This window comes from Schistocerca americana, chromosome 1, assembly GCF_021461395.2.
Source record: "Schistocerca americana isolate TAMUIC-IGC-003095 chromosome 1, iqSchAmer2.1, whole genome shotgun sequence".
Taxonomy (NCBI): domain Eukaryota; kingdom Metazoa; phylum Arthropoda; class Insecta; order Orthoptera; family Acrididae; genus Schistocerca; species Schistocerca americana.
The window spans coordinates 387966218-387982033 of record NC_060119.1 but is presented as its reverse complement, the minus strand read 5'-3'; the positions used below and the strand labels follow the sequence as shown (position 1 = coordinate 387982033).

The 15816-nt window shown below is 40.9% G+C and overlaps 1 protein-coding gene across 1 annotated transcript in view; it reads right to left on the bottom strand.

Moving 5' to 3' along the window:
* Window positions 1–15816, bottom strand: part of LOC124623062 (zinc finger protein-like 1) — a 46278-nt gene that overhangs the window by 10595 nt on the left and 19867 nt on the right. The window contains exons 3-5 of the mRNA XM_047148858.1: window positions 14878–15071; window positions 4030–4291; window positions 1020–1137 (exon numbers count right to left, since the gene is read on the bottom strand). Coding sequence (XP_047004814.1) covers window positions 1020–1137; window positions 4030–4291; window positions 14878–15071 — 574 coding nt within the window. The remainder of the gene's footprint in view (window positions 1–1019; window positions 1138–4029; window positions 4292–14877; window positions 15072–15816) is intronic.

Genomic DNA, 15816 nt, shown 5'->3' with positions numbered 1-15816 from the left:
TGTCAGGAAGGCTGATGACCCTCATATGCCAAAAAATTTAATAACACAACCAAAATGACACCGCTTAGTGAGTAGACTTTTCACCTAAAAAAATTAAGAAGTTGAATGACTACAAAATTGCCAGATGGTGATTGACCAAGTGAGCAAGACATGGCAATGGCAGGTGTCAGGAAAACGGCAATGGCCAGTCCTACCCCACAGTGATTTACTGGGTCCAATAACTTCATAGCTGAGGGTGTTACTGAGCCTAAACCTGGCAAACATTGCCCAATCATAATGAGACCAGGGCATAATAAATATGAAGTAGAGTAGTGCAAAGAGCAGATGGCACAAAATGGAAGGGCCGACAAGGAGAGGGGAAGGGGCAGGAGAAGGCACTGCCAGAGAGAGGAGGAGGGGCAGGAGAAGGCTCTGCCAGGGAGAGGAGGGGAGGGGGGCAGGAGAAGGCGCTGCGGGGGAGAGGAGGGGGGGCAGGAGAAGGCGCTGCGGGGGAGAGGAGGGGGGGGAGCAGGAGAAGGCGCTGCCAGAGAGAGGAGGGGGGAGCAGGAGAAGTGATGGGCCATTAGGGAGAGGAAGAGAGGTAGGCGAAGGTGCCAGGGAAGGGCAGGTGAAGAGGCTGCTGGTGAGTGGGTGTGTGGCCGCCAGAGAAGGGGGAGGGGCTGCCAGAGAGGGGAGAGGGGCTGTTGGGGAGAGGGTGGGGGGCTGTTGGGGAGAGGGTGGGGGGCTGTTGGGGAGAGGGTGGGGGGCTGCTGGGGAGAGAGGAGGGACTGCTGGGGAGAGAGGAGGGACTGCTGGGGAGAGAGGAGGGACTGCTGGGGAGAGATGGAGGGGGAGGGGCATTGGGGGGAGAGGTAGGAAGAGGGAGTGTGAGGCCACCAAGTCCACGTAGTCAGTAATGAATGTAGATATATTGTTGTGAAATTAAATATTAAAAAAAAGTGTAAAATGAAGTAATTTAAATATTGTCAAAGAGACATATTATCGGTGGTAATGCCACAGTTATTTAATACAAAACTTACCTCCACCATCTGAAGAACCAGTCTATTGCAGATCGCCTCTTGTATTTATTTTCATCATGGTCAAACGATGTATCTTTTACCTCATCTAGAGCTTCAAATACTCGACGAGGTGCATGGCCTGCAAGAGATACCTTAAGGAATGATTCATCATGGATGAGGGAAAAATTACATGGAACTGATGATAATAAAGAAAAATAAGTTTCCAGACATGTCTTCAATTTCATAGTCCTGAAGGATTGTAAAAAAAGTGAACAAACAGTCTAAATATAAATCTAGATAGGGCATAAGTCTCTTGCCCACATTTATCACACAATACTCTCATATTGAACTTAGTATTTCATATTGAAAATGTCATTAAACTGATTCAATAAAAGCATTTGATTGTTTACCATGGCTGATAACTAGGAAATACATTGAAGTCCGTATAATAAGTAAGCTTTCCCACAGCATAGTTTCTGCACCTCAATACAATTTCCAACATGTAACATTGTAAACACAGCACCATTAAAAAAGTACAATTAATTTATTGTTTGTTTAAATATTCATATTGTGGTAGAAACCCTGGTTAGTCTCTGCCCAAGATTGATTAATTGCTCATGCTTGTTCATTACTTCAACTGTGCATTTATAGTTGAAATAATTTTATAAAATATGGTCACCAGGTGCGAGTTACTCAATGATTGCCTGAAAAGAGCAACCAATCACAAAAATTGGAATAGGGTCCACAGAAATGCTCTGGACCAAAGGACATCAATTTGATCCTACTGGCAGTGTTGAACACCAATACTTTGACTGTGGATCAATCCCAGAGCTGCAGGAATGGATGAGGGTAGCAATGCACAATCTATCATTTAGGCTGGGAATGCAAAAGAATTTATGAATACCCAGTTCCTGGTAAAAACTGCATATATTCTTAATGACCTTCTTAATGATAAGATTTGATGAGAAAAAAGTACAAGATTCAGTGGAGAACAGGAGAAATAAGAGGAACAATTGTATCAGAGTTTTGCTATACGTGGAGAGTTTACCTGCATACTGTAACATAGTTTGCTGTGGCAACAATGACTTCAAAGGTTCACAGGCCAGATGTCAGAAGCACAAGATGACTCCTCTAACATTGCCCACCTAGAATTGACTTCTTACTTGGTCACAAAAACCATGGCTTTTCTCCTGCGATTGGCTTCAGAAAAGCTCTTGCAATGGCTTTTTCCATGTTGCCAACCTAACTGGTGTTTTAGGCGTGCTCATCTCACAACAAAAAAAGTTTTCTCTGTTAAGCTCCTCAGTAAAATCGATTCTGCACAAGGAAATTATGTTCTGTACAGAGTTTGAACTTAACAGCCTCTCTTTCACACCTGGTTTCAAAAAGCAGCCATTGTACAAAATTTCCCCGATTTGGCCAGGAAATGTGTGTCTCAAAACAAGAACTATGCCATAACTCTTAACTCCCTCCCTCACATCACTGACTGTTTTAAGACTGCATCTATAGATACACGACACTGCCGCATTATCTCTTGTCTAGCTGTGTAATAACAAATCAAAATATTGGTACCATTAGAACATTTCATTACTAAATGGAATAATGAATCTCTCTCTCTCTCTTTGTGTGTGTGTGTGTGTGTGTGTGTGTGTGTGTGTGTGTGTGTGTGTGTACATGGGTGGGTGGGTAGGTGGATGGGTGTGTGGGTGGGTGGATGCAGTGGCATGTGGAGCGGTGGTGGTGGTGGTGGTGGTGGTGGAAGGAGGAGGAGATTGCAGGAAATGAATGCATGCTTAGTTCTTTGGATATTCTAGCACATTAAGTAACAAATATAATACGATGGTGAAAATTGACAAGACAAGCCTAATTACAGAAATTAAATTGTGCTTTGGCTAATGAGGATTATCTTTATTCAAAATGTGATACTGTATAGAGTGTGGATCCTCCAATATCATTTACCACAGGTGAAAATAACATAGGCAATGAAAAATTGTACTGTAGGTGCCTCATACAGACTTGGAAATTTGTTTTACTTACCACCAGGCACCAGCTGTGCATGTGGAAGTCATCACTTCAACAGAACATCATTTCAACATAACACAGTAACATAACAATAAGTGTGGCTAGAACCTTTTTCAAACCATGAATCATTTATTGGCCCTGTCTCAGACATATCCTGTGATGTTTAACCTTATCTCTCCCCTCCTTTACCCTCTGCACTCTCTCCTCTCTCCACACTTCCCCTTCCTTTCTGCTTTTATCTTTGTCATTTGCTCAATTGTATTTACTTTGGGAAAAACAAGACTCACAGTGCTGAAGGAATGTTTTTAAAGAAAAAGTTGAACTTTCCACCTTTACTAACTCATTTCTGTCTATACAATGAAATCAAGTTATTGTTTATGATCCCGCAATGCACAACAGCCATTAGTGTGTGTGTGTGCATACTACTCATAACTACTTCAGATTCCAATGAAGATGAAATTTCACTGCTTGTGAATCTTGCGTTTCTGTTACTCAAAATTAAATAAAAGTGGACACACATTGGTGTACAAAAGGTAAGTGCTTCAGATGGTAATGTACAAGAAAATATTGTTCCACACAGTGAGCATACAATTGTGTGCTTTTCAGAGAACAGGCAGAAGACTGTGCAAATCAATAAGGAATAAAAGAGTTGTAATAACATGTTCTCATCATGAAATTCATGAGGAAAGTTATTATGTGTTGTAGAAATACTCTCTCCCACAGTAAAAGAGGGGGGTAGGGGGGAAGGTGGTTTTCTGTTTCACAAAGAGCATATTCAATATGAAAGGTTATTTTATGAGTCACCATCTCCGTAAACAGAACATTTCAGCTGATCAAACCTAAATTGTGGGTGATTGCAGTTATTCTATGGTACTCTTCTGAATATCACTAACAGAAGAATATGCAGGGTATGACAATGTACAGATCCTTGATATAATGCACCTACCTCAACCACTTTAAATGGTAAGAGCAAAACGATATTTATCCAATATTTTTTGCATATACCAACCTGCTGAAGTAGGGAAGCTCTCTGCACGACTAAATGCTGAAGTGGTTTCTTCAACATGAACAATGGAATGTGGATTTTCATCTGAAACGGTTTGCTGGTAGTCCGAATTTGGTACCATTGTTCGTTTTGGAGTACTCTGTCTCTGGTTGTTGCTGGCACTTGCAACTGACCGTACATCATCTGATCTTGCTACATTTGGTACATCATCAGCAGTTAGCTTTGCTTTATCACTAGGTGGTTTTTGTTCCTTGTCCTCGCTAAGCTGCAAGTAAAATAACATAGTAAATAACTATAAAATTTACTGTGATAGTTTAGAAGGTTACAGTGGTTCATTAAAAACAGTTTTAAAGCAACAAAAATATTAATCAATTTTCTGCCTGCTACATCACATCAAACCCTAATGCCTGGTACTTAGGTAAACAGGGCTTTCTTCAATATCGTGCACAAGATGAATGGTTTTCCTGCCTAAAATTCATTAGCAGCTACTGATTCATGATTTTGCTCATACTTTGCAACAATGTCATTTCAATTTAACTTGCTACACCTGTACAGAGCTTAATGTCTTACAAATCATTCACACGGTCTCTCATATTTTTGCAAAATTTAAGGCAGTACTCACCTTCACAAACCACACTCTATGAAGATTACCTATAAATCATCAAGAAATATGCTTCTTATGGGGAAGAACCATATCTGACTGCACTTTTTCTCAAACTTTGAAACAACTCAAAACGGAATAAGTAACATTTTAATATAAGTGCAATAAAATTTCCAGAAAGAATGTAAAATTGGACGAATTTACAAGTGTATTGTTGATGAACTTGGGCTCAAAAAGTGGTATGGTACCAGCCCAAATCATCAAATTAACTTAATCTTCCTTACTCTTGTTCTTTTCAGGCACATATGTATGCTGAAATAGCCATGGATCACTTACTATACATAAAATATATTTCTTTGCTTCATGCTGACCTGCCAGTACTTTCTTGTTTGCATGGAAGTGGAAAATGAATGGCCATGGAACATTCTATTGACAAATGAAGCCCATTTCCATCTACAAGGACATGTTGATACACAGAAATGCAGAATGTGGGGAATGCAAAATCTGCTCACATATCCACCAGTACTGTTCATTCTGCAAAGGAAACTGTGTGATGGGTGTTGACATTGCCATTTACCAAAAGGACCATATACTTATGAGGGGAAGTGTCCAGCGGGTCTTGTTACTTGTATTGTAACTGGTAAATGCTATGAAAGTTTTTTGCGCACCAATGTCATTCTAACCTTTTAATAGTGTGGATGTGTGGGTAGGAGCATTTTTATGCTCCTCTGCGCATTCAACAGCCATTGAAAAAGCTGCTGTAGACACATTCTGGAAATGTTAGAATTATCAGCCATTCATTTCCTTACAGCCCAGCAATCCAAATCACCTGATCTTAATTCGTGTGATTTCTGGCTGTGGGGTTAACTGAAAGATGCTGTCTTCAGTGCTCCAATTACAAATGTAACTCAATTGAAGGTACCCATTGTGCAACGCATTCTAAACATGATCCCTGACACACATTGATCTGTTGTGGAACATGCTGTTTCTAGATTTCAACATGTGACAGAAAACTGTGGACAGCAATTGAACATGTCTTGTTCCAGTCTCACGACGATTAAAAACTAATTTCATTGTCAATTTTTATGTGGTTTTCGGACTCAAGACAATTAAAAACTGATTTTTCCTATCCAATATGTTATGGCCTTGCCACTATGCATGTGTGTTTATCCAGTTAACATTGCCACAACCACTAAATGCCAAAGTTGTGTGATCATGTACATTGCGCAGTATGGTTGGTTTAATATGCAACTTTCATTATAGCAATCATATTGCGAGTCATCTGTCATCTGCAGCCAAATCCATTTATGTTATGACACTTAAAATGCCATCTAGTGTGATTTTTTTCCCAAAATTATTACCCCTTCTTCAACAATATTCCATTCAAATTTGATGCCATTCTGAACAGCGTGTATTTTTATTTTTTTTTATTTTTTTTCTATAGCATAATGTATATATATTCTATATTCCAACTACACTGTTACTCCTAGTCGAACCAGGTGGTAATAACTGAAGTGCAGCTACTCTCAGATGTCTAACAGGGGCTGTAATTATCATATGGCAGCAAAACTTGGTAAATATTCTAATGTGTTAATGCAGAACCGAATTCTGCTGACAATAAATCAGTTCCAATTTTGGCAACCAGATGCAAATCTGACACTGTGAATGCAAGAAATACATATAGATATGTTTCCATATGTAATGGATTAAGAACGAGACATGGGCACAAAAGGTCAAACAAGTGTGAAAAGCAGTATGTTGAGTTTAATATTAAGCACAGCTTGCACACCTTGTTCAATACGAGCACTGGAGAAGGTGATGACATGCACCCAGCACCAGATGTGCACCTGTTGGCCAAAATTGTAGCTAATTTTTTTTCAGCGTAAATCGTTTCTGCTTTAATGATTTTGTGAATCTACCAAATTTTGCACCAAATTACAGCCCACACTGGTCCTCTGTGAATAGCTGCTCCTATTTATAACCACCTGATATATTGGAATATAGCAACTGTACCCAAACAAATATGGATTTTTTTTTATAAATACTAAATTATGCAAAACATGAAAATGGAATAACAAAAGGAAACTGCAAAAATTAACAATGGCAGAGTCAGTCTGTCGCTACCCTCATATGATCAAGCTGGATCAGACAAAGGTGAGGGGCATACTGACAATTTACTGGTTTCATAAACAGACACAGATTTTAGAAAAACATTTCTGTTACAGTAAGAGTCGCTTTCTTTTTCATGTTGGATTGCTCCCATATTTTCCTTGTTCACACTGTTCTTTCATAAAAGTAGGCGATTTTTATGGGATCCAGTACTGAGTGGAGGGGACGAAATCTTCATTGCAAATGCCCTTCCAAGATCGCCTTTCTGCTTTTGCCTGCATTGAAGCTCTGGCTTTGGTGAGATGCTTTTTGTTTCCCATGACTGTCGTACAGTAAACCTGATGAGACAGTACCTTATGAAAGTTCAGGGATTTAGCGTAAGTATTCATTTAATCACATTAACTTCTTTAGTTTTCTTTTTTTCTCCAGCACAACAAAGCTTTCACTTCAAACCTAGTGGCTGTTGGATTGGAAAGTGCATGCATATATTTTACATTTCACAAGATGGTGAATGATGAAATTACTGGTGTATGAAACAGCATACAGGGCAAGACATCATGTGAAATATCTTATGCTGGATAATGTAGTCACAGAGATTCAACAATTTTAGTAACTGCAAACTGGGCTTTTTCATTATAATGTTTCTGACCCAACAACAGACTTCTCTTTTCCTTCTCTGGTGTTTTATTCTTACACTCACAGTACATACAGGAGGAAGAAAGTTACTTAGGCGGATTATATCTTTCTCTCTATTTGTGTGTTGAAGCACCCAGGTACAGCAAATACCGTGTAAAAGTAGTGTTCAATATTTTGGGTTTCCTATCAGATCCAAGTAGAGAGTTTCAGGGAGAGCATAAGGGAACAATTGACAGGAATGGGGGAAAGAAATACAGTAGAAGAAGAATGGGTAGCTCTGAGGGATGAAGTAGTGAAAGCAGCAGACGATCAAGTAGGTAAAAAGACGAGGGCTAATAGAAATCCTTGGGTAACAGAAGAAATATTTAATTTAATTGATGAAAGGAGAAAATATAAAAATGCAGTAAATGAAGCAGGCAAAAAGGAATACAAACGTCTCAAAAATGAGATCGACAGGAAGTGTAAAATGGCTAAGCAGGGATGGCTAGAGGGCAAATGTAAGGATGTAGAGGCTTGTCTCACTAGGGGTAAGATAGATACTGCCTACAGGAAAATTAAAGAGACCTTTGGAGAGAAGAGAACCACTTGTACGAATATCAAGAGCTCAGATGGCAACCCAGTTCTAAGCAAAGAAGGGAAGGCAGAAAGGTGGAAGGAGTATATAGAGGGTTTATTCAAGGGCGATGTACTTGAGGACAATATTATGGAAATGGAAGAGGATGTAGATGAAGATGAAATGGGAGATACGATACTGCGTGAAGAGTTTGACAGAGCACTGAAAGACCTTAATCGAAACAAGGCCCCGGGAGTAGACAACATTCCATTAGAACTACTGACGGCCTTGGGAGAGCCAGTCCTGACAAAACTCTACCATCTGGTGAGCAAGATGTATGAGACAGGTGAAATACCCTCAGACTTCAAGAAGAATATAATAATTCCAATCCCAAAGAAAGCAGGTGTTGACAGATGTGAAAATTACCGGACAGATGTGAAAATTACCGAACAATCAGTTTAATAAGCCACAGCTGCAAAATACTAACGCGAATTCTTTACAGACGAATGGAAAAACTGGTAGAAGCGGACCTCGGGGAAGATCAGTTTGGATTCTGTAGAAATGTTGGAACACGTGAGGCAATACTAACCTTACGACTTATATTAGAAGAAAGATTAAGAAAAGGCAAACCTACGTTTCTAGCATTTGTAGACTTAGAGAAAGCTTTTGACAACGTTAACTGGAATACTCTCTTTCAAATTCTGAAGATGGCAGGGGTAAAATACAGGGAGCGAAAGGCTATTTACAATTTGTACAGAAACCAGATGGCAGTTATAAGAGTCGAGGGACATGAAAGGGAAGCAGTGGTTGGGAAAGGAGTGAGACAGGGTTATAGCCTCTCCCCGATGTTATTCAATCTGTATATTGAGCAAGCAGTAAAGGAAACAAAAGAAAAATTGAACGGAATGGACAGTGTCTTGAAAGGAGGATATAAGATGAACACCAACAAAAGCAAAACGAGGATAATGGAATGTAGTCAAATTAAATCGGGTGATGCTGAGGGAATTAGATTAGGAAATGAGACACTTAAAGTAGTAAAGGAGTTTTGCTATTTAGGGAGTAAAATAACTGATGATGGTCGTAGTAGAGAGGATATAAAATGTAGACTGGCAATGGCAAGGAAATCGTTTCTGAAGAAGAGAAATTTGTTAACATCGAGTACAGATTTAAGTGTCAGGAAGTCGTTTCTGAAAGTATTTGTATGGAGTGTAGCCATGTATGGAAGTGAAACATGGACGATAACTAGTATGGACAAGAAGAGAATAGAAGCTTTTGAAATGTGGTGCTACAGAAGAATGCTGAAGATAAGGTGGGTAGATCACGTAACTAATGAGGAGGTATTGAATAGGATTGGGGAGAAGAGAAGTTTGTGGCACAACTTGACTAGAAGAAGGGATCGGTTGGTAGGACATGTTTTGAGGCATCAAGGGATCACAAATTTAGCATTGGAGGGCAGCGTGGAGGGTAAAAATCGTAGAGGGAGACCAAGAGATGAATACACTAAGCAGATTCAGAAGGATGTAGGTTGCAGTAGGTACTGGGAGATGAAGAAGCTTGCACAGGATAGGGTAGGATGGAGAGCTGCATCAAACCAGTCTCAGGACTGAAGACCACAACAACATCAGATCCAACAGAACTCTAATGTACTCACCATTCAGTCCCTAGATGGCTTTTGATGATGAACTATCATATTTATGATCCCATGAGCAAAAACAGAAATACGGTCTATCCATGTGCAGCCCAGCTGCAAAAGTAAGAAGATTAACAAATCTTAACTGGGACTTGCTGACAGGTTCAAACAGAATGCTGAACTGAGTCTCAAATGCTGTCTGACAGACACACTGTTTTACCTTTTCAACAAGTTTTGCAATGGCATACCCTCCGCTGCAAAGTGTTATGTGCATTCCAGAAAAGTCTTCACTGAGAATTTATTTTCATTACTTCATCCTCAAGATATTGTGCTTGTTTTACAATCTATTTTGTGAGGCAAACTGTCAACTGAGAATGACTGCAAGCCACACTTAATACAATGTATCCGACTTAGTTAACATAACTTCAAAAGTGGCATATTGTTCTACTTATTTGTCAACCAATACCTAAATAACATTGCAGCTTCTGTGCGACTATTAAATGTATATATTCAGTCAGATACATATGTTACTAAATGTCTACTTGCTTACTGAACTAGAAAACACATACTCATTCACACAAGCACAGTTCTCACACACACGGCCACTGTCTACGAGCACTGGTGCCCGAATGCAACTGCATCTGACACGCGAGCAGCAATCTGCTGGGGTGGGTAGTGGGTATAAAGAGCAGCTGTGGGGGAAAGTAGGAGGAGGGAAGTAGGGTTGGGTATGGGAGAAGATGCTGTGCTGCCAGTGGGACCATGCAGGGGATGTGGCGGGGATAGGGTGAGCTGCTAGGTGCGGAGACGCTGTGCTTTGGTGAGAAAGGGGGGGGGGGGGCGTTGAAAGGGAGGGGGAAAGAGTGAGGAGACATGAGAGAAGCAGAGAAGAGGAAAGACTAGTAGGTATGTTGATGGGATAGAAGGGTTGCGTAGTGCTGGAGTGGAAGCAGTGAATGGGATAGGTAGGGGGGATAGGGACTAGTGAAGGTCGAGGCTAGGGTGTTATGGGAGTGTAGAATATATTGCAAAGAGAGTTCCCACCTGTGCAATTCAGAAAAGCTGTTGTTGGTAAAGGTACCAGATGGCGCAAGCTATGAAGCAGTCACTGGAGTGAAGCACATCACGTTGGGCAGCACGTTCAGCAACTGGGTAGTCCAGCTGTCTGTTGGCCACAGTTCGGCGGTAGCCATTCATGAGGACAGACAGAATGTTATTTGTCATTCCCACATTAGAAAGTGGCACAGTGATTGCAGCTTAGTTTGTAGATCACATGGCTGCTTTCAAAAGTAGCCCTGCATTTGATGGGGTGACGGATAGCTATGACAGGAGTGGAGTACACGGTCGTCAGTTGACATATAGAAAAGGCCTTACATGTAGGTCTCCTGCATGTATTTGAGTGGCGAAGCTAGGGATTGGAACCAGGCGTGGAATAGGGATGGAGAAATCTATTGTGTTGGTTTGGTGCGTGGTGGAAAACTGTTGCAGGAGAGCTGGGTAGGATGGTGTGGAGGATAGTCCTCATTTCATGACATGACGGAAGGTAGTCGAAACTCTGGCAAAGAATGTGATGCAGTTTCTCCAGCCCTGAGTGGTACTGGGTCATGAGTGAACTGTTTCTTTGTGGCCATACAGTGGGTATGTGGCAGATGGTAGAAGACTGGAGAGAGAAGGCATAGGAGCTCTTTTTGTGGACAAGGTCGTGAGAATAATTTTGGTATGTGAAGACTTCAATGAGATCCTGCTCACCACTACAGATGTGACAACCACAGGTGACTAGGAATAAACTGGATGGCGGCTGTTGAAGTGTAGGTGTTGTTGGCGGTTAGTAGGTTCGATGTGGGTGGATGTAGTGATGTTGCTAACCTTAAAGTGGAGGCCAACATTGAGGAAGGTGATTTGTTGGGTGACTCGAAGGGTGGAGAAGGTGTTGAGGTTCTGGAATTATGTGGATAGGTTGTCCTCGCCCTCAGTACAGACCATGAAGACATCCAATAACTCTGAATCAAGTGAGCAATTTGAGATTCTAGTTGGTTAGAAAGATTTCTCTAGATGGTCCATGAACATGGTTGGCATAGAATGGTGCAATGAGGCTGCTTATTGCTGTACCATGGCTTTATTTGTAGGTGATGCCCTCAAAGGAGAAGACTAAACAGATTGTAAGTGGTGCTCTGGACAAGTATGTGCTTGTTAAATTGTTTAAGGACAGAAAAATTCAGAAACTGCTGAGGAAACAAAGGCTGTTGTACTCTTGGTTCAAAAGAGAACACACGTGATGACTGGCAAAGATTAGTAGAGATTCGTGCACCTGTGAAAAAAGCTATGCATGAAGCATACAACTACTACTGTATTAACTTAGCACAAGATCTGGCTGAGAATCCGAGAAAATTCTGGTCCCATGTAAAATCACTAAGTGGTTCTAAGGCTTCTATCCAGTCATTCATTGGCCAGCCTGGTGAGCCAGTCAAAGACAGCAAAATGAAAGCAGTGGTTTTAAATTTTGTGTTTCAGAAATTGTTCATGCAGGAGAGTAATACAAACAAACCGTCGTTTGACCATCACACAGAGTTCAGTATGGATGACATAATAATACAGATAAACTACTAAAAGAGTTGAAAACAAGTAAGTCAGCAGGTCCAGATGGAAACCCAGTTCAGTTTTATAAAGATTACTCTACAGCATTGGCCTCTTATTTAACTTTCATTTACCATGAATCTTTCGGCCAGGGCAGAGTCCCAAGCGACTGGAAAGACTTAGAGAAATGCATAGTACACACTGTGCTGTCTTACAATATATTTATATGTGCGAATAAATATACTGAAAGACAGCACAGTGTGTTCCGCGCATTTCTCCAAGTATAGCAATGCTGTTGACAGTTGCCTGGAAAAAATTGTTTTGACTGGAAAGAAGTGATTGTGACTCTTGTATACAAGAAGGGTAAAAGTACAGACTTGAAAAACTACAAACCAATCTCCTTAACATTACTTTCGAGCAGAATTATAGAACATATTCTGAGATCAAATATAATAAGTTTCCTAGAGTCTGAAAAAATCAGCACAGTTTTAGAAAGCATCACTCTCGTGACACTCAGCTTGCCGTTTTCTCACATGACATACTGTGAGCTGTGGATGAAGGGCAACTGGCAGATTTCATATTGCTAGATTTCTGGAAAGTGATCTGGTGGACAAGGTGAGTGGCAACCTGCGGTTGTTTGTTGGTGATGCAGTGGTATATGGGAAGGTATCAAAGACAAGTGACTGCAGGATGATACATGATGACTTGCACAAAATTTGAAGTTGATGTGATGAATTGCAGCTGGATCTAAATGTAGATAAATGTAAGTTAATGTGGATGAGGAGGAAAAACAAATCCATAATGTTCAGATACAGCATTAGTAGTGTCTTGCTTGACAGAGTCAGGTCGTTTAAATATCTGGGCGTAATGTTGCACATCGATATAAATGGAACAAGCATGTGAGGTTTGAGGTAGGGAAGGTGAATGGTCGACTGTTTTATTGGCAGAATTATGGGAAGGTGTGGTTCATATGTAAAGCCCCAGGCAACCCATTCTTGAGTACTGCTCTAGTGTTTGGGACCCACACCAGGTCGAATTAAAGGAAGACATAGAAGCAATTCAGAGACGGGCTGCTATATTTGTTACCAGTAGGATCGAACAACAAGCAAGTATTGTAGAGATGCTTCAAGAATTCAAACGGGAATCCCTGGAGGGAAGAAGACTTTCTTTTCTAGAAACGCTATTGAGGAAATTTAGAGAACTGCATTTGAAGCTAATTGCGCAACAATTCTACTACTGCCAATGTCCAGATTGCTTAAGGACCATGGAGGTAACGCAAACTAGGGCTCATATAGAGGCATATAGACAGTCGTTTTCCCCTGGCTGTATTTGTGAGTGGAACAGGAATGGAAACAACTAGTAGTGGTACAGGGTACCATTCACCACACACCATGAACTGGCTCGTGGAGTATGTATGTAGAATTGTGGGTGGAGATACAGTTGGTCATGGTGACCAGGAAACAGGTTGTAGGTTTGGAGCTATTCAGACACTGGGAAAGGCGGTGTTCAATAACAGCAAGGTCCTTAGCAATGGGGTTATTAGTATAATGGAAGGTGGTATTGACAGTGAAGAGTGGGGTCCCATGTGAAAATGAACAGAAACTGTGTGGAGTCAGTGTATGAAAAGGTTGGTGTCTTATGTATGGAACAGTAGGTTACAGGTAGTAGGCTGAAGTTGTTGGTCCATGAGAACAGAGATTCTCTCTGTGAGGGCACAGCTCTCTGTGAGGGCACAGTAACCAGCCACAATGAGGTGTCCTGGGTGGTTGGGTTTATGGACTTTGGGAGGCATGCAGAAGGTACGTATTTGGGGAATGGTGGAGGTGATTAGTGAGGCTCAGGGGAGAGATTCTGGGATGGATCTAAGGATATGAGGAAGGACTGGAGATTTTGCAGGATTTCAGGAATGAAATCACTGTGGGAGGGTTTGTATATGGCTGAATTCCCTGCCATTAACTACTGCATGTGCCCAGTGAAAATCATCTAAAACATCATTTAGTAGACTTATTTCATTTTTGCAACCAGTATAAACTGCAAATATAATTACTAGAGCCTTTTTTGGGATGTAGGATTACAAGGTAAGGACCAGTTTTTGGGTTGTGGATTGCAGTTCTCTCTCTTTCACCTAACTAACCCCTTTTCTTCTCCCCCTCCAGCACTACACATACATTCTATTCCATCAATACTGGTCTTTTCCTCTTTTCTATTTCTCTCCTGTAACCTCCCTCCCAACACAGTCTCCTGATGCTGCACCTAACAGCCCATTCTGTCCCCACCAGATCCCTACATGACACCACAGACAGCATCTTCCCCACTCCAACCGTGCCGTCACTCACCCTGCCTGCACTGCGCTATGCCTCCTCCTCACTCGCACCACCTATCCCAGCATATTACTGCTGCTGCTCATGCCAGACACAGTCGGAGTTGGGTCCCAGTGCCCAGATACATAGGCTGTGTGTGTGAGTTGTGCCTGTGTGAATGGATGTGTGTTTTCTATTTCAGAAGCATGACTTAGTTTCCAAAAGCTTAAATGTTTAGCAGTCTTTTTCACTGTGTTAGCCTGCGAGTTGATGCCAACCTATCGGTGAGTAGCCATCTATTCCTTTATAATTATTGTTATTCCATCCTGGACCTTCCACTGTTTAAATGTCTACTTACTGCTTCTTGACATTTAGTCTATTTCCATGTATGTTCATTTTTTTCTATTTAAAACTACACACAGCAAACTAATATGAAGAAATAACTTACAAGTGGTAAGCCAAGACCAGCACGAGCCCAATTTACTCCAGCAAGCTGCTGACGTAAGACATCTGCCACTGGTGAAACTAAATTGGGTGCTGGAAACAGACCAACACGACATGAAGGGCATGTGTACCCCGCTGGTGCAGTTGTAGGTGGCAACTGCCTTGCATACTGATCCAAACATGCCCAGTGATAGACATCTGAAACACCATTTAGTACTCTATTACTTCATTTCTGCAAGCAGTATAAATTGCAAATATACTTACTGTAAAACTAGTGAGAGATAAAAATTTAACTACATTCTCTTTTATCCTTTTCAGTTCATGCATTATGATTTATTGACTGAACTAAGGATCTACAATTTTGTGTGTCAATCACATACCTCACAAGGCAGTAAGTCCTGTATTTATTTATTTATCTGTGTGTCATAAAATATCATGTAATACTTACAAAAGTGGGGACAAATCAATTCACAAGACTGTTCTGTAGATACACAATGTACACACCCTAACAGGCAATAGATGAACTTCTCTTTACAACATTTCTGATGTAAACCAAGCACCACAGCAATTTGCCTTAATGATGACACAGTTCACTAATACTTTCTCATAAAAGTGAAAGATAGGCAAGGTTTAACCTATCAGCAAACAGAAAAATGATGCTCATTCTTCTGGAGTGAGCACCAGGTCCCAACCATTCACTTTCAATTTTATGAACTGCGGCTTCATGGATAAGTAATTGTCAGGCTACAAATCCAAAGATTTCGGATTTAATCCCTTATCAGTCCTATGATTTTTTCTGTAGATTATTGCCTCCTCCTCCTCTGACAACAATCTATGGAAGTGATAAATGCCAAGCTGTACCATAGTTAAGTGTTCATGTTAAACTGTAGGTTTCCCTGTAAGTAACAGGGCGAGTGACTTCAAATATTAGTTAGTAGTGTGT